Below are 22,570 nucleotides of genomic sequence, written 5' to 3' on the forward strand. Positions count from 1 at the left end.
TGCACAGCTAACAATTAAGACTCATCTCGAAGTAGATAACGCAAAGAACGAATTTTCTTCAGAAGAATGTAGCATAAAGAAGGACGAGTTTATAATCTACAACGAATGACGTTGCATCCTGCTATTGCGTTGCCGATTCTTTCGTAGTTCGTACAATTGTTTATTCGATGTTACATTATCTACCTTGATAGTAAAAAGAGTCTGTATTGTTGAACTAGATGCTACAGTCCGATTCTACATCGACGTAGCGCGATTCGTTCTTTTTCTTCTCTTTTCTCTTCTTCTTTTTCCTCTCTACAGCCCCGTTCTCGTTTCTCTTAGCTCATATTCGAGAACCAGGGCACAGGGAGGCTGGGAGGGCCTGCTATTATTCCGGGGAATCACTTTATTCCGATTATTTCCAATCTGCCGGCGATAGGTGGCGTTTTATGTGGTCATGGAGCCAGCTGACTCGATTGCTAGGATGGTTACTGGCTCTGCTCGTTGGCTGAGCTGTTAGGCAAGGAAAAGGGTTCATATTGGCAGAGTCAACGGATAGTGAAGTTAGTGGCGTGAAATCTTTCTTCTTCTTGCGATTGGCAATGAAATAGTTACAAATGGTATTGTAGATATTCATGAAGAATTAAGGGAGTTTACTCAGTTTATATTATCCACGCTTTCTATGTGAATGGGGAATAGACTACTTTGTCTTCACTTTATCTTCTCATAGTACAGATCGTTAGGGAAATCAACACCCTAGTGAACTAGAATATTGTACCCCTAATAAGGAGAAATCATAAAGGAAGAACAAGTTTGTAATACAATTTTACAATTTGATGATTTTATTAAATGGGCTTTCCAAGTTCTAAGATAAAATTAATTCCATTATCTCTCTCTTAATTAAAAAAATCTACGTAGTTCCTCTATTTTTTAAATATCTATATTTTCCATGGTTTAATCAGAAGCAATTCTGCTTGATAAGTAAAAATGTCAAAATTTTTACAAAACAAGATTGGTTCGCAAACGAATGCAGCCATTCGTATGCTTTTGCGAACGTTGACTGTAACTGGACCCACTTCAGCACCTCCGCAAATATTGATTTTAGCGAAAATTGGTTCGGACGAGCGTTGCACGATTCAAAATGAGCTATTTAAATTTTTTTATCACTTGTCATTTGACCAATCTACGTTTAATCGAAAACCACAATTTTTTAATAAAAATTTTTACTCTTTCGTAGTATTATTAGATTTAACATTATTAAATATCTTTATAATAATGTATACATATGTATCATATATGTATGTTACCAGACATGTATATATATATATATATATATTTATTAAAAAATTTATTAAAAATATATATATATATATATATATATATATATATATATATATATATATATATATATGATGTATGTACTATCACTGAAAAGTTTATAATTACTTTTAATATTTACGATTTATCACAGAAAATAAAATAAAAATTAATATAAAATACCGTATTTTGCTATTTTATACTTTTAGTAGATTTATTGAAAGATCTGTTGTATTTTTTACACCTGATTTTTAGCTTCGATTCCATGAATTATAGGATTTATAATATTGATACCATAATCGAATAATCGAATTCACTTTACACATACAAACATTATCGATACCTTTAAAATTCTTTACTAATCCTTACACACTACGCGTTGCACAAAAATCACTTCATATAACAGAACTACTCTATTCACACTCATAAAACCTGACATATTTATTGTAATCAGTTTAATTCAAAAGTTAAGACTTTAAAAGCGTGCAACGAACAGTAAAATTTACTTGAGAATTCATTGAAAAATTCCGCGTGTACCAGCATCGTAATTAATTTCAATGAAATATTCACATAAAATATTCCATACTCATTACTCTAAATATCATATCCTACGCTTATCGTGTATTGTAAATTTAAAACTATTTTAGAAAGCAGAAAACTCTCGTTTATTTAACCATACACAGGGTGTTCCTTGCAACTGGACCAAGGTATACACATGTAGCTTTGAAACGGTAAAAAGATTTTGGTAGATAACTACCTTCGCGCGCATTTCTCTTTTGCCCTTTATACAAGTTCGATAAAATTAAAATTAAAATATCTTTGAAGCTAATCTATCGTAACCCCAATCTCATTTTTAAAAGCTTTATTTTATTGTTGAAATAAAAAATAAATTGAGAATCTCGGGAAACTAATGTGCTTTTTATTATTTTACTAAAGAAGCCTTAAATTTTATAATTTCTCCTTATTTCGCAAAGAAAGACTGAAGTCAAATAGTTAAAATTAAAAAAAATCTCTAATTTTCTCTGATCAGCGAAATAAGCTGAGCCACTGTTTCCTGGCAGCGTTCTTTCAGAAGCGCAGGTCACAGCAATTATAATATAACAACACATCGTTGTTATTCATGTTCGAACGCGAAAACATCATATCGGTGAAAGAAACAAAGTCGTTGTTCGAATAACGTTACGAACGGGCGCGTAAATATCCTGTACTGTTTACGGCGCTACCCGAAATCGATATATCTTTTTTCATTGAATTGCTAGTTTCCGAGGCTTTATGTACTTTATCCAATGCTGGAATTTCGCAACCGCGAGATTCGGGCCGAGAGAATCGACGATTCTATGCTGGCGAACACTGAACATCTTCCGGCCAAGGGCTGATTCAGTAGTAAAGTTCGAAGCCACAGTCGTGAAAGAAGTATACAAGGAACGAAGATCCCCTTCCCACCCACGGAGCCGACCAGTCTGATCCATGAAAAGGGCCAACTCCTCGTTGAAACGAGGCTTCTTACGAACTCCCGTTACGGACCTTCGTGTAGTTCCTCGGGCTTCTTTTACGGCCAGTGAAAAACAATTCGTCTCGTATAAAACGACTCGCCATTTCTAAAGCACATTGCTAGGCTCGGTCGCCTACGAATAGAAACATACTTGCCTGTTTTTCTTTCGACGCTGAATCGTGGGCTTCTTCTAGCACGATCGATTTGCACACGTTTCGGGATTGAGCGCTGAAACGTTTAACACGCATCGGAATAAAGAAGATACTGCGTATATGGGGTGCCCTGTATGAAATGATATATTGTTCTGGTTGTATATTAAAATTGTAAGTTCCTATTTCTTCTTAGGAATTGTCAACGAAGTGTAAATGAAATGTCTTTGATTATGACACTTGATAAGAGTTATGTTTTCCTTTGGATACGTGTACAAATATATGAATCGATAATGTCACGCGTGTCTTTCGGAAATTTTAATCACATTGAGATTGAAATGATTATTAATAGTGTTGAATTCGTTTTTGTATGCTAAATAGAAGCAGACAAAAATATTGTTAGATGTTCATGTAAATAAATACTGATGACTGAGATGTACTGTTGATTCAAATCTTCTTAAGAGATGATCGTGAACAACGATTTTATCCGGCATTATATGTGCCCTTTGAAATAGTACCAGTTCCCGAGAAATGTTTTTATATAATATCAAACAACAAGAGATACATGTTTATTTATGAGATACATGTTTAGATAACTTTATTCTAGATAATTGATGTAAAAGTACATAATTCTATTCTACATTATTGAATATACATAGGTGTTGTTAAAAGCATTTAATTTTATTACACGCAGTTTATAAATGTTTAGTTAATAAATATCAGGATAAATCAAGTATTTTAGTTTACAGTCTATAGCCTTATAATAATAAATTGGAATTTATAAATTTTCTAATAATTTTTCAAGTTTATATTTCAGAACAAGTAATCCTTATGAATTAGGCTAAAGGAGTGAATGAATAACTCTAACCCTAACCATAACAGTATCTTAAATATGTATTTCTAAAAAAATGAGTTTAGCATTTTCTTAACATTATGATACTGTGCTTTTTTAAATCGAAGAAGCAGCACCTAAATACATCTATTGAAGAAGTTAATGGCATATCGCTGAACAGGAAAAGGTGTACAGAGTAGAGTGTTTATTCGTTTTCACTCTGTTCACGCTGTAACAGGCAGCTGGTCCAATGGCATCGATTATCCGATAGCTTCGTAGAGTTGAAAAAATCAGTGACTCGAGAAATCGTGTGACCATGATCTGGTTTGGAATTCTCAAACGGCTTTCTGTCCGATTCACGCCGCAGCTTTTGATGCTTTTTCTCAAAGTGTACCCGTCACAGGTTGGCATCGTTGGTTTGCATTAACCGTACCTTTGATTCATGGCTAATTAAAGCTTGAGAAGTGCTCGCCCGCGTCGACCATTGCTTTATCTTGTTTCTCTTCCTCTATTGCCACCTTATATATATATGATGTATATTATATTATATATAATATAAATCTTCGATAATTTTACCAGAAGCCAGAAGATATTTTTTATATATCTTTGCAAAATAAAAAGTGTAGATCTAATTTCATATTCCCGGTGTAAAGAATATACCATTCTTAACCGAGTGCCACAACGTTACAAAATATCTCGAGTTTGAGCAGAATATTTTTGCATTGTATGATTTCTCGTTCCAATACTATTGAAATATCTTGTTAGAATAACGAACGCTTTCTTTTGCTCGGTAAAACGAGAACAAAATTGAAATATAAAAATTCAAGGATCGCAGGAAGATTAAGGCATCTTTTCATACAAAATATTCAGCTGATGTTCCATCTCTTTCCATCTACTTGTATTCTGTTCTACACATGCATCGCTTTACCTAGCAGAAACGAGTTTTCGGAGCACTATACGCATAACAGAGAGCGTATACGCCAGCGTGCACCACCGTTCGATTAGCGTGAGAAATTTGAAGGCAGAATATCAGCGCAGCAAGGTTTCCGGTGGGCAAGAGACACGACGATTTATACTGTGGCTTGACGGCGGAGCGTGGCGTCGGTCGGAGGCCATTGAGGAAAGCTTTCGAGGTGATCGAAGCTCGTTGTAGCAACGATATATTCTAGCCAGTTCGATGCTTCTCCCATCTCTATTCCTCGCCGTCGTCGAAATACGATCGGGACGTTACGATCGGGAATCGAGGGTGAAAACCGACTTCAGGTATACTTGCTACACCGTAAAATGTATGTGAGCTCATCCACGTGAATGTGCGCCTGAATATCTATAGGGTGTCTCGTTTTAATCTACGCAATTATAAAAGTAATTCTCAGATCAAGAGTTTTTATGCAGATTTATATTTTTATGAACGCGTATGACGTTCACTCGTTAAATATCGTAACGAGTACCGTTTCATTTGAACATTTGATGTATTTTTCCATATTTGTGCATCTTTTAAATTTTCTATAAGTGCACAGGCATCTGCAGTCCATTAATTACGAAACTAACGAGGGACATCAGCGAAATGTGGTACGTCGATCTTGATGAAACTTTGAATATTCATAGTTTGTAACATATCTTTTTTTATCGGTAATCATTCATATTTAGGGGATGGAAATGAACCTTAAAGTTGGGAGTTGAAAGCATACTTTCTGGAATGTCTTGTGAAGTATTAGAAGAATTGTGTCAGTGGGTAAATTTTGTATTTTTGAATGATGAGTATCGTGGTTGAAAAGTGGCTGGCGAATTTATGTGATTGGTTTTAATATAGTAGATCATCTTTGTTTGATACAATTTTAAATATAGAGTACACCAATCTTTGTTATTGGTCGAGGTAGTCATATTTATAAATCGGTCATCCAATTAATTTATTTTATATATTTATATTACAATCTCTCTTCCTTGAAATATAATAAATTCTATTTCAAATAACTAATAGTTTAAAGTGAGACACCCTATGTGTCATTGCATCCAGTCGAATTCTGATCGAAAGGATACTTCTCGTCGAGTAACGTGATTTCACGAAACTGATTATCGCCGTGACAATTGCGGCACGAAGATACGGACCAGCAGAGAAAATAGAATCGATTTAAGAGCTCGAACATGCGCTGACTCGGCAGCTATAATTTATGTTCTACACGGATGGTTGAAAGTTAGAGAGCGATGGTCACCTACGGATTCGAATCGTTTGAATAATTGAATTGGAATATGGCGAGTTTTAAACGCTGTTCAGAGTTTGGGATTTCTACGTGACTTTTTTTTTTTAGAAACAAACGAACGATTCAGGAGTTTGTTTCCAGCTGAAATTATAGATATTAAAAATTGGTAAATATTGCGATTAATATTTTAAGGATTTTTTGTTCGAATTAATTTTAAAAGTATCTATGTAAATAAATTAACGATTTGGAAGTTCATGGAGGTTTTCAGCTGTCACGAAATATTGATGAAAATTGTAGTTATAAAATATGATGTTAAAAATTATAGGATTTGGTATAAGCAAATTTATTCTCGGATGAATTGATTTTAAATGACATATTTCTTTAAAAGATTTTGTTGAAAGGAGTTTTAGTGAAATATAAATTACGTTATATTTATTCCATTGATTGACATACTTTTGATTTTAATTTGTTCAACTTGTTTTGCTTACAAATTGCGTTTATCAAATTTTTATTTCATTTAAAATGCTAAAATTATTCGGGGAGATTATTCGTCGATTAAACGTTCGTATTCAAAAGGGCGATTTTCAATCATGTTTGTAAGCTTTAAAATTGCGATAAATAATTCTTCATAATGAAAACGATTTAAACGTATAATTAAATTTTTGCGAATATTTGGAATAAGAATAGCTTTCAAGCTTGTTACTTGGTGATGACTGAGGTTTAGTTTTAAAAAATTTGTAAAATTAATAATACAACATGACATTTGAAAAATTTAAATTTATTATAAACTAATAACTGTAAAATTATACTTTCACAAGATTCTAATAACATAAATTTTCTACCCATACTATTTCATATTTTATCTTCGTAAATCTTGCAGAAATAATTCTGAACATGTAATGGATACAATATTTATTTTTTATTTCTTTCTTTATCCGTAGCATATGTAAAATGTATTTTATAAGCATTCTTCTTATATTAATCTTAAAACATATTGGAACGATACATTTATAAATTATACATTCAAAATATTACATAAATTATTTTACATTTATCAAGTAGGTACATTTCAATTAATCGTGCACTTATAGTCAAATTTGATATACATATATCTTAAATATGAATAAAAAAGAAGCAAATATATTTTCATATGCGTTTCTATTTCTTCTACGCACTCTAACGTGAAATAAAGTCTATGCATTCTCGTAGACTTATCAAAAAATAAATGAAAATTACATGTACATTTCTAACTCGGTGTAAACTATACATTTGTCTTACATGTACATATCTGTGTATATACATATAATTGCACCGGAGAAACGATCTCTTTGCACTCCAAATATACTTTTGCATGAAATGACTATCGTTCTACTTCCGTGGTGTCCAACAATTGTGTACATCGCGATTTAAAAAAGTTATAAGACACGTTTTGGTGTTGAACAAAGTAGAAGTAAAACAATGTCAAATACGTCGTATGCGATTTATAATATGAAAAATGATTACATATCTAATAAAATAAAATTTCAAAAGTTATGCCAGCTGGAAATGCATAAAAATTCGAAGTCTATTGATAACTTAGTAAGAGGTAGAAGAAATAGAAGAAATTTTAATTTTGAGACATCTTTATATCTTGATAGTATTTAAGTTCACACTATCGCCTACAAAATTCCAAACAAGTAAAAAGTGCTTGTTACATCAATCAAGTAAATCAATGAAAATAAATGAAATGCATAAGCCGAAAATTCTGATGAATTTCAATGATCATCGTACGTTTGTAAATTCATCCTCTACATGCAATATAAGTGCAATATTTTCTAAATTCGGAGTGCAAAGTGAAGTGAAACGTTATCTCTCTACAAATACTAAGCGTGTATCGGCACAAGTATACATACGTGTTCACGTGCTATTCACAGAAAGAAAAACTGGAACTTCGATCGAATCACAGAGATCGCGTGAACCTAAGAAACGCGTGGGGAAATCAGATCGCCGCGTTTCTCTAGTCCAAGGAACTTCTCTAATTCCTTGGAATCCAACGAAGCGAATAAAGATTAAAGGGTTTTCTGTTCAACGTTATTCGTCATTCGACAAAAACGAGAAGTGTAGTCGAGCGCATTGCAACTTGAAATTTGATGTTTCACGATTGAAACCATCGTCGTCGTTTCTGCTGATATGGAGACATTGTTCTCGGAATTTGTGGTGGAAAAGTGGACGTGGTTCTTGTAAACACTCACACACATGTAAACGTGTGGACCGTAGTCGCGTAACCGTGAGCATGTGCAAATTTACATTGAGAAACAGGTGGAAGACCTATTACGCTCTTTTCCGTATGGCTCGGACGTCGCGGTGTACGATGCTCGTGCACACGAGCACACAACGCCGCGAGATGCGCAAAGAAACGAATCTACGTGTAAACTCAATGTGGCTTGCTCGCCACGGGAAAACGCCGGGATAGAAAAATAAGAGGAAATGATGAAAGGAGAACGGTACAAAGCGTAGCTGGAATTCGATTGCCCGGAGAACGTTAGAATGGAGTATTGTTACACTGAAAAACGATTCGAGTATGTGGTTCAGGGAGACTTTGAATTACTTCCGACAAACTGATATCGTGCGCCATTAAGTTAAAGAATTAGAGAGTGAGAGAGTCTTTTGTAGGCAGAAACTGAATTATTGTCTGTGGACTGTCGTTGAATTTTGTAACGTTGTGAGTCATAAGATGTGTTGAAATTGTATGTTTCTACAATGATTTAGAAGAGAATTTATATGTATAAATATATACTTGATAGATGATTCAAATTATAATAGATTCAAAACTGAAAAAAAATATCTGAAGTGTTAGGAGCTTATATCTAACTTTAATTGTAGAACCCAGAACCAATCTTCTCAGAGTAAGATGTAACCTCGGATTTACAACTAACTAAAATATTTTTCTCAGCAATGCAATAAATGTAAATAGAGAAAGCAATTTGAGATTAGTTTGTAATTTGTAGGACAAATTTAAGGAAATTTACCAATTAAACAAATTATATTACCTCCAAATATTACCATAAATATAAAAAAAAACAAATTACAATATTACAATCAAATCTTTGTCTTTTTTTTTTACCGGAGATGTTTGATATTTAGTATTCCTCTTTCATCTTAGGACAGCAGCAATATATGTAAATTCTGAATCGTATGTATATTTTCATATGCCTTGTTCCAGATTGTCTGATATACATTTTCCACACATTGTCGTAATTCAACTATGTATTATGGCCAAATAAATTAAGTTTGTCCGTATCTGTACGAAAAGATCAAAATTACATTTTACATCAAAAGTACTGATTTTAGAATTTATGTAAATTGAACATTGTTAAACCTTTCTTTAAATCCTATATAAGATCATTGTGGAGATTATTCTTTGTATACAAAAAATGTTTTAATGTAAAATAACGTTTATTAAAAGAAATTAAAATCGCAATTAAGTAGAGTGAAATTTGTAGTAAAGTAAACTGCCAATTCATTATTTACACCTATCCATTGAGGAATTATTGAAATTGTCGATTCATTGTTTATACTAATTAATTAAGGAATTGTTGAAGCTACTGTTATCGCATTTTGTGTAGAAAGTTACATTCACCATTCAACTACAGCTGAACCATTGCTACCGCAAGTTCTCAATGCGGAAATAACATGTTAGTGTATTTATAGTCGTATCGTGCTGTATCGTAATATCACTGTAGCTTCGTTAATACCAATGATGCAAATTAATGGTAACTAAGATAACGCAAATGGTAGAAGACAATGGTAACATTGTTATTGCTTACGAATATCAGAATATTCAAAACTACTTATAATGTACAAAGATTTGTTGCTTCGAAGAGATATTATGTGTACACCTGTGTCTTCATAATAACCAATATTATTAGTGATTTAGCAAGTTATATATTTTATACGAATGTTACTATTTCATTCTGTTTCTATTCCATTTCAATCCCCAATCATCCTTGCAAGGGATTATCCCTAAAATTTCCAATAAACGATGTTCCAATAATCGATCGTTCTGTTAATCGGTGTTCTGATAATTGAGATTTTGACTGATTTGTAGGATGTCATCAATAATATTGATTTAATCGCGTGAGATCCTCAACAAAATACAGTTAAATGAAATAATGTCAGAGAAGAAAATTAAAATGTCGTAGCAATCGCAAGTTTATACGTCACGAACGAATATATTACGCTACGCTATTATTCCTGAAATGTATTAAATACTCTTAAATTTGCTTTTTAAACTCAGTTTACTGACAAATAAATCACTTTACTCGCGTATAGAAACCAAGGAAAGTTATTGTATGTTTCTCACATTCCATCGCTATCCTTGGCACAGATTTCACATTTCAATGTTACCAAAGAAAAATATATTTTTGCGTACATAACGGAGCGATAACACAAAAGAATTCAAGTTGCACGCTCTTAACCTATTTCAGCTACCAGTGGTTGTCGATCCTTTCTGGTACGTTACCACGATAAAATTGTTTGAAAAATTTACGAGGAGCCAAGGTAAATAGCCGTCGAACGCGCGAACCAGTTAGTCAAGAAAGAAAGGTGTTCCGAGTAAGAGAAGAAAAGTAAAAGAACCTTGGTGAGAAGGGTGTGCTTTGCGACCAATATAAATTCATTCTATTATACGACCTGTACTTCAGAATTGTCTGTAACATACGGTAACTCGATGAATTACAAATGTAACAGCATCACGTTAAATTTCCATAGATATCCACTTAACTCTAGCCTTAACTGGCTAGTTGACTTGACTTTGCTATTTCAATATTGAATGCATAGTTACGTATTGTTTAATAGGAGACAAAATAATTTGTAATGAAATACTCTTATCTGTCGATTGGCTAGTTGAATCTTTCAGGAGCTAAATCAGTTGTTTACATTTTAACATTTCATTAGGTACATGATTAATAGACTCTGGATGTGCGTGTAAATTATCCAAGATATAATTAATTACATCAATTTTTAATCGTCGAAAGATTGAATTGTTAAGTCACCAATTTGACTGATTTTCTACACGCTAATAACATACGCGGTAGTACATTAGTTATCCAAGTAAATTAGTTCAGTAATACAAGTTGAATTACGTTAATAGACAGGATGTAATGTACATTCCAGGGAAACATAATTGCGGCTAATATACCTACGGCATTACTGTGGTTTACCTGGTATGCGTGCGTACCTAATAAATTTTACAAATCAAACTTCATGAAAAGGAAATCTAACGAAAATAAAATATACTTTCGATATTCCACTTATTTTTAATTAAAAATTTGGAGGGTAAAATCTGAAAGAGGGAAGTCGATATAATTGTTTCTTTATTCGCTCAAATATCGAAACGATTGATTTCGTTTTCTGAAAATTTCCTAATTTCAGTATCAAAGTACATAATTAACGTTCAATTTTTTAGAAATCAAACGATTAACCTTGATAGAATTGATCAATTTGACTTCTGTATGGCTCGTGTATGAAGAAAGAATCTGTTCGGATTCAATATCTGAAAGCAATCAACTTTAAAAAAGGATGATTTCCGTACATGAACAGTAAAGCTCCGATAATTCGTAACATTCCACTGCTGCCGTTCGAGAAATGAAAGCAAACGATGCTCTTCTATAAGAGTTGAAACAATACACGGTGATTGATATTCGAAATTCCCCAGCGAATGTTGGATTTCCATGAATCACTAAATCTTCCTTTATTCTTTTCTGTTCTCACTTTGCAGCACGAACGGTACCTATAAACGGTGCTTAAATGCTTGCCTTTCTTTGTCATTATATAATCACATGTATTTAATTCACTGATTCTCGACACTTTCCCTTTCAAAGTAATGGTAATTATATCATGAAAAAAATTATTCTTCTATTCTATGAAAGTCTATTAAGTTTATTTGAATAAGAGATAAAGGTAGCTTACAATAAAAAATGAATAAAAATTGTTTTTGGGTCTTATACTATCATATACCCGAATGAAATAAGTACACATTGACGTCAAACAGTGTTGGATATCGATCGATTGCACGTTTTTATCTAATTGAATTATCAGCGTTGAAGAAATTAGTTGTTATTTATTAATCAGCAATCGTCAATTGTCGCTTCTTATAGTACAATAGCTTTTTAATTTAAATTCAATCAAAGTTCTATTCAGTGTATACGAATGTATATTGTATTAAATGAATACTAACTCGTAGTTAACTACACACACAGATACAAACATCAATTTCATGTTGAAGAGAATTTTAATAGTTAATCGTTAATTCAATTGACGATTAAGTGATTAATCGTTAGTTCAATTGACGATTAAATACCTGTTATACTCGTTAATCGCTATGAATAATCATACATTCCAATTGCAATCGTTAATCGTTAATTGCATTAAATGTTATCCAACACTGACGTTTAGCATATTTTTTACAACAAGAAACGTTCTTAACCAAGCAGTACTTTCTGCCACAAAATAATATAATTAAAATAAAAGAAAAACTCAGCCCTCAATCTTCTCCGATACATGAGAATACAACGTACACATAAAAAGAGGGATTTCATCATCGACAAACATACAATGTATATACGTTTATTTCAATCTTTCGAAATTCATCGAACAACAAACGATTATTGACATTTGATAATTTCATATCGAATATCTCGTTCTGGGTATCGAACGATTCTCGTTCGTAACGCACGAATAAAAATACTCTCTTTTTATTTTAGCTGTTCGTCAATCTCGGCCATCAATTGAAAGGATCAATCGCGACGCTTAAAAAGGTATCCTCGAAGGATTAATGAGATCCTTCGCGAGCCGGTCTGCGTTTCAGCCCACTAAGAGGGCTTAGGTTGCAATGTTACTACGTGCACACACGATCTTCCATTACAGAACTGGGCGCGCTTCTAATCGGAGAGAAGCTTTTCCGCTACGATCTTTCTCTCGTACAAACAGCTTGAGCAAATGTTCGCTCGGCGTAGTATCAATTCACAGCGGGTTAGTCGTTGCGCCCGCGACGGAAGTATCTTTTGAGTCGTTTCCGGGAGGATCGCTCGTTGAGAACGAGGCATAAACTAGCTAAAGTCCATTACTCTGTCTCGGTGAATCGGCATCTGGAGCAAAGATCGCGCGCGACCTAATGCCAATCGTCTTTCTTCCAGCTAATGCGGTGCTTTGCGCGAAATAATGTTCATGGCACGCGTCCTTGAACACGGAAAACAATTCCAACTGCCGTATAAAACTTCGTTCGGAATGCGTTTCTGATGTTTTCGTCGTTGTGAAACTCCAATTCGAGATTCGCTCCGCGTTAAGTCGCCCCGAATGGAAACTTCCTTGAAATTATTGGCAAATTACTCTAGTTCCTACTTCATCCGACCGAATCTTTGGAGAAAATTTATTAATCGGTTCATTTGTCGGCTTTCTTACTTAGAACGACAGTTTTTTGGTTTGATTCGAAAATATTTGATGATTTTACAGTTTCATTGGTGTAGAACGCACGTATTGAATATGAGCTTCGTTTCTCTGTGATATTTTCTGGATTAGTTATATAAAATGATCCAAAAAATTTGTTAAATGGGCTTGCTACCCCATTGCTGTAGTACGTGACAATTCGAGTAAAAATTGCCTCTCTATACGATGGTTCAATCTTTAGTATTTTGCAATGACGCTATGTTTTTATATTATTTACGTTATATTATCAAATACGCTAACAATCCTTGAGGAAATCAATGGTAATAAATTAAACATCAAATTCACACGTACATATCCACATTAAGAATTCGCGTGTTGGGTATCTGTTAGCTTAGCTCGAAATTTACATTCGCCATTTATTGCTCCGTACAAAATGCTCTGTACTATTTACCTAGACGAGCACGCGATTTCGAAGTTAGGAACCTGGTATCAGTTCTGAGAAAAAGTGCAAGTTTAGGGCGTCGAGGCGAGAAAGAGGCTCTCAACAAGAGAGTTATTGCCGCGCGTTAGAAAGTTCTCGTTGTTAAACGCGGCGAAACGCAGCGATGCATCATCTCACTGAAGAGAGAGCAGAGTTGCGTATCTAATTCAGGACACGCGAACTAAATGTATCAGCCGGTGTCATTGAAGATGTTCATAACGAGACCGAAACGCGGAGAGAGGAGACAGGTTCGCGGTTTTCCTTCTCCGCTGTGGCCGAAGTGGCGGACAAAGAAGAGGATTTCTGGGGAACGAGTATACGGGCTGGTGTTCTCGCGTAACAGTATTTGATGGCTGGAGGGATATTAAGCGGAGCCCGAAACAAAGTTTATTTTGCACCAGTCACCCAGACGAAGTCGCTTCACGCCGCCAACTCCTGGTACTACTTTCGGTAGTGGTGCCACCTGTGTTGCTCTCCGCAGCTGCGGAGGAGACAAACAGGAAGAGACGTGAGAGGCCAGAGGAGAATAGAGAAAGTGACAAAAAGGAGCAGAACTAAGAGAAACGGAACGTGGAAAGACAGATGGTTAAAGTGACGTAGGAAAGAAGAACGCATTGAGCAAGAGCTGTGAGAGAGAAGTGGACCGAGCGAAGAGAGGATGTGGCACGGTGGAAAATAGTGGATGTGGCGAAGAGAGAAGACACAGAGAGGCAGCAGTGGTAATTGTTACGGCGACGACGTTTCAGGTAACTGAAAGGTCGTTTCCTTTGTCGTGTTTGTGTGTGGGATGGAAGCCATTCTGGTTTATAGAAACAGGCGCACGTATACACGTTGACCGACTAATAGCGGTATATACGTACAATTGCAGAGGATACACAATCATCCAAGGCAGCTCCGGAGAGTACACAATATCCTAAAGGTGGTGTACCTGCACGGTATTCGTCCTGCAAACTTTGGCCCAGCAGACGTCGTACTTCCTTCCGCAACTTTGGCAGCTTCGACATGTCTAGAGGGTACAGAGATCCTGGCTTGAGTTAATTGTGGCCCCTTCGCCTGCGGACGGCTCTACTCTCTGGGATCAATTTTATACCGGGTGTCCGCTGAATCGCCATCGTAATCGGTAACATGTAAATCCCTCCTTAGGGAACGAGCAACAAACGTCAAATAAATTTGCTCTGGCAGATACGCAGGTTTAAAAGGGATAATACGACGTACACTACTGCTTGTTAGTATCTGGATACTTCGACGATTTGTAGCAACTGAAATTAGAAAATAAATGTATAGCTAACAGTAAGTGTTAATTGCGTGAATAAATTAGAAGTAAAATAGTGGCCAGAGGCATGTTTATTATCATTTTATGGAATTAATAGAGAGATCGTGTAGATTTAAATTATTTATTTAAAAATTTAGCAACAATTTATTCAAATTAAATATGCAATTCATCGATATATTCAATTTTAAATATTACCATGTGAATTAAGAACCTCTTTTATACGGTCTATAACTTAATAACTAAACAACTTAAAGATAAAGAACATCTCAAATAACGAAAGCGGTCTATAAAGTTTGATACTTACAGATACCAATTCTGTTGTCGCATATTAGTTTTTACAAATGTACAATTTACGACAAATTTACAATTTTATCGTTTCATAATGTTCTAAGATAGCTGTCACAATAATAACATAATAGATAAAATCAGCTGCACTTTTGATCTGTAATTTAATTACATAAAACGTCGTGTTAAAAATAAGCAAGTGTCCGAATACATTCGAGCAGTAGTGTATTTATACAGGGAGTTATTACTTGTAACAATGGTTGTTGAGTGAAGTCAACGCAATTCGCGTTTCTCTTGTATTGTCACTTAATCGCCGATTTCGATAAAAGTACATCTTTTTTATATCAATATTAAATACTTTTTCAATTCTGGAAATTTTTCTAGATCTTTTAAATGGAAATACAGGAAGTTTCATCGACGATTAAGCAAATTTCGGAAATAATAGATACAATACGAAATGCGTTAACTTCTTCACTGGAAATATATCATTCAGGTTATGAATAATGGCAGTTTTAATCGAAACCGTTAGATCTTTCTTCCTTATAATACATACAACCATGTTAAAGCAATTTTTTACGCTAAAAAAAAGGAAAAGAAAAAATAACGCGTTTTACGTAATAAAAATGCAAAAACAAATATCTCTTTGGTATTTTAAGACGTTGATTGAATGTCAAACGCGAGTATTTGATTTTTCTCTTCTCTTTTTTTTGTTCAGTATAAATGATATTTCCAACGAAATTTTACAATGTAAAGTTTCACTTTTCGTTTCAAATATGTAACATGGCAGCTATTCGTTACAACATTGTAGCATTACTTCTTCGTAAGCTGAACGTACATCGGAGTATTTTTCTGGTATATCTATTCTACAAATTTTATCCATTGTTTCCGTTAAATTCATAGTTGCTTCGCGTTCGCCGTCATCTCTTTCGAAAGCCGCATGTACACTTACAAAAATTTATTCTTCACTTTTTTCCAACCGTGTTCTTGCACACGGAAAAATATCTACCAGTTAAGTTTACGCTGGGATCTACCGGAAACCCTATACAGAGTTGTGTACGTTTGTAACCCCCGACCGGTACCGGGGATACGGCCGGTAGACGAAAGATACAATTGTGTACAAACGAGAACAGAATTTATGAAATGGCGCACGGTGTAAGCACAACGCCGCGTTGTCGGTTAATATAAAAAGGATCATTTTATCCGATGTATTTCACTCGCAATCCGCTCTATCCGGCGACTAACCTTTTTCTCCTGATAAAACAAGCGAAACAAGTAAATTTTTCGCTATACAAGGCGCTAAAAAATAGATGCTCCATCTATACTGTGACTCATAACAAATGATTTGTAAAACCATTTCAGTATTGCCAATTCTTCGATTCCTATATGTGTATAAAGTATAAGGTACAATACGACAAGATCTGACAAGAAGTGTTCAAAGTCGAACAATAACACTTATTGGATATGGAGAGGTATCCATATTTACTAACAATGTTACAATTTCATTTTATGTGTCTGGTATCTTGACTTCAATATTTTTTTTTTTTTTGGTTCTATACTTATAAAACGAGAATAACCTAGTTTTCCAGTGAAATAATCATTTTCCTTTACAGAGAGACGTAATGTACCTTTCCCTGGAGAAAAAATTACATTATTTTTCAGTACGATTTCAAACATAGTACGTTTCGTTACCTTATTACGTTACCACCAGAGGACGATATAAAAGTTGAAGGTCTTTAGGTGATTTTATACTTACGAAACACAGTATATGATTACACATATTCCTCTGCGACTTTCGAACCAAAAATTTCCAAAAGTTATTAAAATACATATGCCCGTGATCATCTATGGAAATTTCTAAGAAAACGCAAGTATATTTTCTCTATGAAAAATTTTGACGCGTACCCCTGCCATCAATTTTCACGATACCTTTGGCGACCGCGCTACATTCTTCCAATGCTTTATATACAATTGAGAATTTACATGCTTAACGTCAATTCATCTTGCTTGACACTACATACGCGTAGCTTTGGCTGTTGTCAATACATTTGCTCTCGAAGAATAAAAAACTCTCTTTTGCCTTATCTTTGTGTATACCGGTTTTCCTTTTTACATCGACATCCCGCGTAAATGCTTGGTGAAGTTTGCCGAAGATCCGGCCTGGTTACATATGCACGTAGGTAAAAAGGAGCGTTTTCTATGTCTATGGAATAACACGAACGATTTTCCTATCCGCAAACTGGAGAAACACGCGGCACGTGGACGCTTTACAGACGCATGGAATCCTTCAGCAATTTTAGACTTTCTTTAATAAAAAGGAGACATGTGGGAGGGGGTTGTGTCTCTACTTCAGCCTTGAAATTCCGCTTCCTTTTCTACAATCAAATTATCGATCCGGCCCTTCTTAACCAGATACGGTGACTCGAAAACTATTGAAACACTTGTAGACATCTATGAATATTCCATGTGCGTTGCACGAAACATTTTAAAATTTCATTAGCAAACGCCACTAAAGTGTTTAAACAGTCATTTGTTCACATTATATTAATAAGCCTTGATACTCAATGGGACTATCTTTTTTTGATACTTATTGCACGTTCGAGTTAGCTATTCATGCTGTATGCTAATTTTTTTTATTGAATATATGTTCATAATAAATATCTTGTAGCTTCTATATACATTTTCAGATCGGTTTCAAAGTTTAGTAATATAATCATAGCAATCGCGTCTTACCATCGTGTCAATGAAGTATCAAAATGTTTTATACACATAAAGTTTTCCATAATAAGTGTTCAAATATTTTTGAGAGTCACTGTATATTCAAATTTCCGTATTTTGCGAAACATTTTGCATGAAACGAAAGCTCTTGATTGTTGATACAACTTATACGTTGGCAAGCGGAAAATATTCGAGCAAACGCACCGAAAGGTATATAAAAAAATATTGCGCTTTTTGGGCTACTTTTCAAACCTTGTCTCACGGTCCATTCCATATTGTAACAATTCTTCGTTTGGTATAACCATTACGCGATACTTGGCGCAACTTTCAGTGTGATTTATAATTACGCTTTTGTTTCGTTTAATTATCTTTTGTTCGTTAGTTTCTATGTTCTATATCTAGTATTATACAGGATTTTAAGTAACTTTATCATTTGGTATATTCGCTTCCCTGTTAAAATTGAAGAAATATTTATAGCGTAAATCGCAAATATTAGTGAGATCTTACAATATTTGTAAAAACCGCTTTATTTCGCGCTTGACAATAACGATATATAGATTGATTGGAAATTTTTTTGAAGGCAAAAATTGGAAATAGATGTAAATATATATTGCTTGGCAGGAAGAAATATTATACTAATGAACATAGAAAATGATGTTTTTTTAAACGAAATATAATTTCCCCTTAAAATACCGAATATTAATATTAAGATTAGCGATTAAAAGATACTAGAAAGATAAAGGGAGAAGATATTTTGAACGTAACAAAATTTTAATTTAAGAAGAATGATAGGCATTCTATAAACAAATATATATTTCTCCTACATTTCGCTATCCAAAAGCGAAAATGTAAAATCAACACTAGATATTAGACGCAAAAGAGAATCCTGTATTTTTCTTAAACAAAACGTATTTCCATTTCTAGAAGCTTGAAATAATTTTAATCACTTTAACATCTTTTATTAATAATTTTTACGTTGTATTTAAAAATTTGTAGTTCTGAGTTACTTATCGCCGGCTATTCCTAACACATCTGTATAATATTTGTAATTGTCTCTTATAACATTTGTAACAGATCCCTTAATCAGGTCCTTTAATCGTATAACATGAAATTTTATTCTCACAATTCATCGAGAAATCAAAGTATTTAAGTATAAAGTACTATTATAAACTGTAAAACAATTAACACAGACCTTCTCCACTGTATCCAAAATGCAATTTTCAATCAATCCATATAACAAATCAATAACATCACATAAAATATTCCCAGAAATAAATCAAACTAAGACCTAGCTCCCTGTACCACATCAATTAACCTCGATTATTACACATTACCCAAAATACCTCTCTCTCTCTCACACATACACACATTGCACGATATCAACAAACATGTGTGTAATTGTACGCGCGTGTTCCTCTCGCGAATACCTTGTACTGCGAATATTTTCGCATGGAAGCATGGTTACGACGTGAAACGAAGGTAGGTGGCATTTTTCTGTGCTACGTGGGACACGCAAGAGAGAAGAGGGAAAGGAAAAGTTAGGAGTCTGGCGAGCGCCACTTGACTAGTCCTTCGCATCAAAATCATAGCATCCATCTCCGGTCCTTCACCTGGTCTACGGACAATGGTTCAATAAACACGATAGAATGACGTAGAGCGCGGCATGACACGCATCTTTAGGTGGAATAATGGCAGGACATTCGATCGTGTCTGTCCTCCCTCATCGAAGGACGAAATAGGATGATGTAGTGCTTGAACACCATTTCTACAGTGGTTCATAAAAGTATTCGATAAATTGTAGAATCCTTTTATGAATACGCGTGAATTATGTAAATTACGTGAATTATGTGTGTCGTACGAAACGTTTCGAAATTTTATTAGTACTATAGTGAGACACGGCTGTCATAATTATATTGGAAAAGTTAGGAACAAACGAAAAAATTTACGTAGAAGATACAAGATAATTAGTGTAAATATATGTTTTGCGAAGTCCACAAAAGTATTTAAATAGTCAATTATCCATTTTATTAACAAGCTTCGGTATTTAGTTATCATCTTTAACAGTTATTATGTTTCGAAGGTGACTATTCATGCTATATACTAATTTTTAACTAAATACAGGGTGGTTAGTAACTGGTGGTACAAGCAGAAAGGGGGTGATTTTACGCGAAAAAGGAAATCGAAAATATAGAATAAAAATTTTTCGTTTGAGGCTTTGTTTTCGAGAAAATCGTCTTTGAATTTTCGCTCGGTACGCGTGCGGTACGTTATAAAGGATTTCACTGTAGATCGTTATCGTTATGGAAAAATTAAAAAAAAAATAAAAAAAATTTTTATTCTATATTTTCAACTTCTTTTTTCGCGTAGAATCACCCCCTTTCCGCTTGTACCACCAGTTACCAACCACCCTATATATTTTTACAGCAAATGTATTGTAACTTCTACATATATTTTGTAAATTGGTTTCATACTCACTATAATAATGACATTCGTGTCTCAACATAGTACTAATGAAATTTCAAATCCTTTTACACAATGCATACAACATATTTATAAAAGGTTTCTATAAGTGTTCAAATATTTTCCTGTACCACTATACCTTGTTTGGAACCTTACATTTCACCAATCAGGCTCTCTATGTCTCGTCGTCAATTACGTGTTCTTTTTGCAACGTTCGTGATGGAAACCGGAATAGAATATCTGTGACAGGGATCCTTTGAAGCGGAAACGCGATACGCAAGCAAAAGATTTTCACTTCAAAGCCACTCTCGACCTTGTCCTCGAACGATCAATTGGTTGTTCGTTACTTATCGGACGCGGAATTTGTTTGAGCATTTGTCGATCGAACACGAATTACATTATAACTGTCTTTTCATTACGAGGAGCTCGTGCGTGTGTTAAGGCTGTTGTCCATTTAATAGCACGGTATGTGATATTAGACTAATCTTGATGTACTTATATTCATATTATATATACGTTAAATGTAATCCTTAACTATAAAGGTATAGCGGTTTTATTTATTCGAACGGAACTTTACGGAAATCTAGTGGGAATTGGAGGAAAAATGAATTATTATTATAGGAATGACAAATTATAAATGGGAAATATTGTATCAATTATGATGTTGCCTAATGAGCTGGGATAAATGGAGTTTGACTGTACAAACTAGTGATCTTTAAAATTCTGAATTTTTATTTCATGATTATAATCTAACGAGGAATTTATGAATGACAAAAATATGGATATTTGCAGTTCAGGACTAAACTGACTTTAATTGCAGACTTTTATGTATCCAATAACTTCTTCTAATATTATTTTCACTTTCATCAAATGATAATAAAATTCTCATAAACTCCTATCGTTTCTTCGATACTAGATTCTATATATCATACTTTTCTTTACAAAATGGTGCTTATCAGTAAATCGCTGATGTAATCCTAATATCGATACATTAAATATATAAAAAAATAGTATCGATACATTGAAAACCGAAAATTACTGATCTCATTCTGTGCTATTAAATTGAATATCAGCCCTTCTCTATGATACTTCGAATCGAGAACCGGTTCACGACGTCGCGTCGCTCTCGAATAAATCGCGATGGTATTATCCGATAAGTCGAGATAAGCGTATCAATAAACCGTGTAGTATCCTGCATCGTCACGATCTCGATGAACGATTTTTAATCGGGGACATACGACGTAGAATGTAACAATGAAAGCGATGGTATTCGATTCCTCTTTGAACGAAACCGAACCGAATACGCTAAAAAACACGTGATACCAATGCCGATTCAACAATATTATTATTTGGTTTTCCGCCACTGATTCGGTCAGCCCTTAAACTGCTGTCTTTTCCTTTCCTTCTGCTCCTCCTTTTGACTAGTGCGCTGTTTATGGTGCGGCGCCCATGGACTCCCTTTCCGTGGCCTCAGGCGTATCGTGACTATCTCAGGAACAGCTGGAGCATACACAGCATCAGCATCGTCAAATAGATGGCCGTAGGAGCTTCGCTTCCGTTCTCCGAGGTCACTGGAACACACATGCGCATGCACGTTACGCGCAATGTTATTATGTTGTCTTGTCTCGTGGTTTGCGGTTATTGTGTGTACTTGTCATCTAAACTGGTGGTTGTGGGTGTGATGAGTTGACTGAACGGCCTTTTGGATTTCAGGAAATTAAACGGAAATGAATAAGGCTTTAAAATACATTTCGCATATTTTGGATTTTGGTTTTTAAATTAAATTTTTAAAATACTACTCCATAACTTCCAAATATCTAGCGTGCTGCTTCTTGCGTTCAACATTATCTTCTGATGAAATATATGCAACCTGCACACACTAAAACCATCTACAGCGAATGTAAAACCATACTTTACTGTTAATTCAACTTTGATCAAAATGTCACTACAGACCTTTATGTATT

General features: G+C 34.4%; 1 protein-coding gene across 1 annotated transcript in view; it reads right to left on the bottom strand.

The window, feature by feature from the left end:
- Window positions 1–20,808: 20,808 nt before the first annotated feature.
- The window catches only part of LOC117231367, a 205,144-nt gene continuing 203,382 nt past the window's right edge, over window positions 20,809–22,570 (bottom strand). Inside the window, exon 6 of the mRNA XM_033489759.1 lies at window positions 20,809–22,177. Within this exon, the coding sequence (XP_033345650.1) occupies window positions 22,092–22,177 (86 nt within the window). The 3' untranslated portion in view covers window positions 20,809–22,091. The remainder of the gene's footprint in view (window positions 22,178–22,570) is intronic.

Source organism: Bombus vosnesenskii, unplaced genomic scaffold, assembly GCF_011952255.1.
Source record: "Bombus vosnesenskii isolate JDL3184/JDL3185 unplaced genomic scaffold, Bvos_JDL3184-5_v1.1 scf7180000013263, whole genome shotgun sequence".
In the NCBI taxonomy this organism is placed as follows: Eukaryota; Metazoa; Arthropoda; class Insecta; order Hymenoptera; family Apidae; genus Bombus; species Bombus vosnesenskii.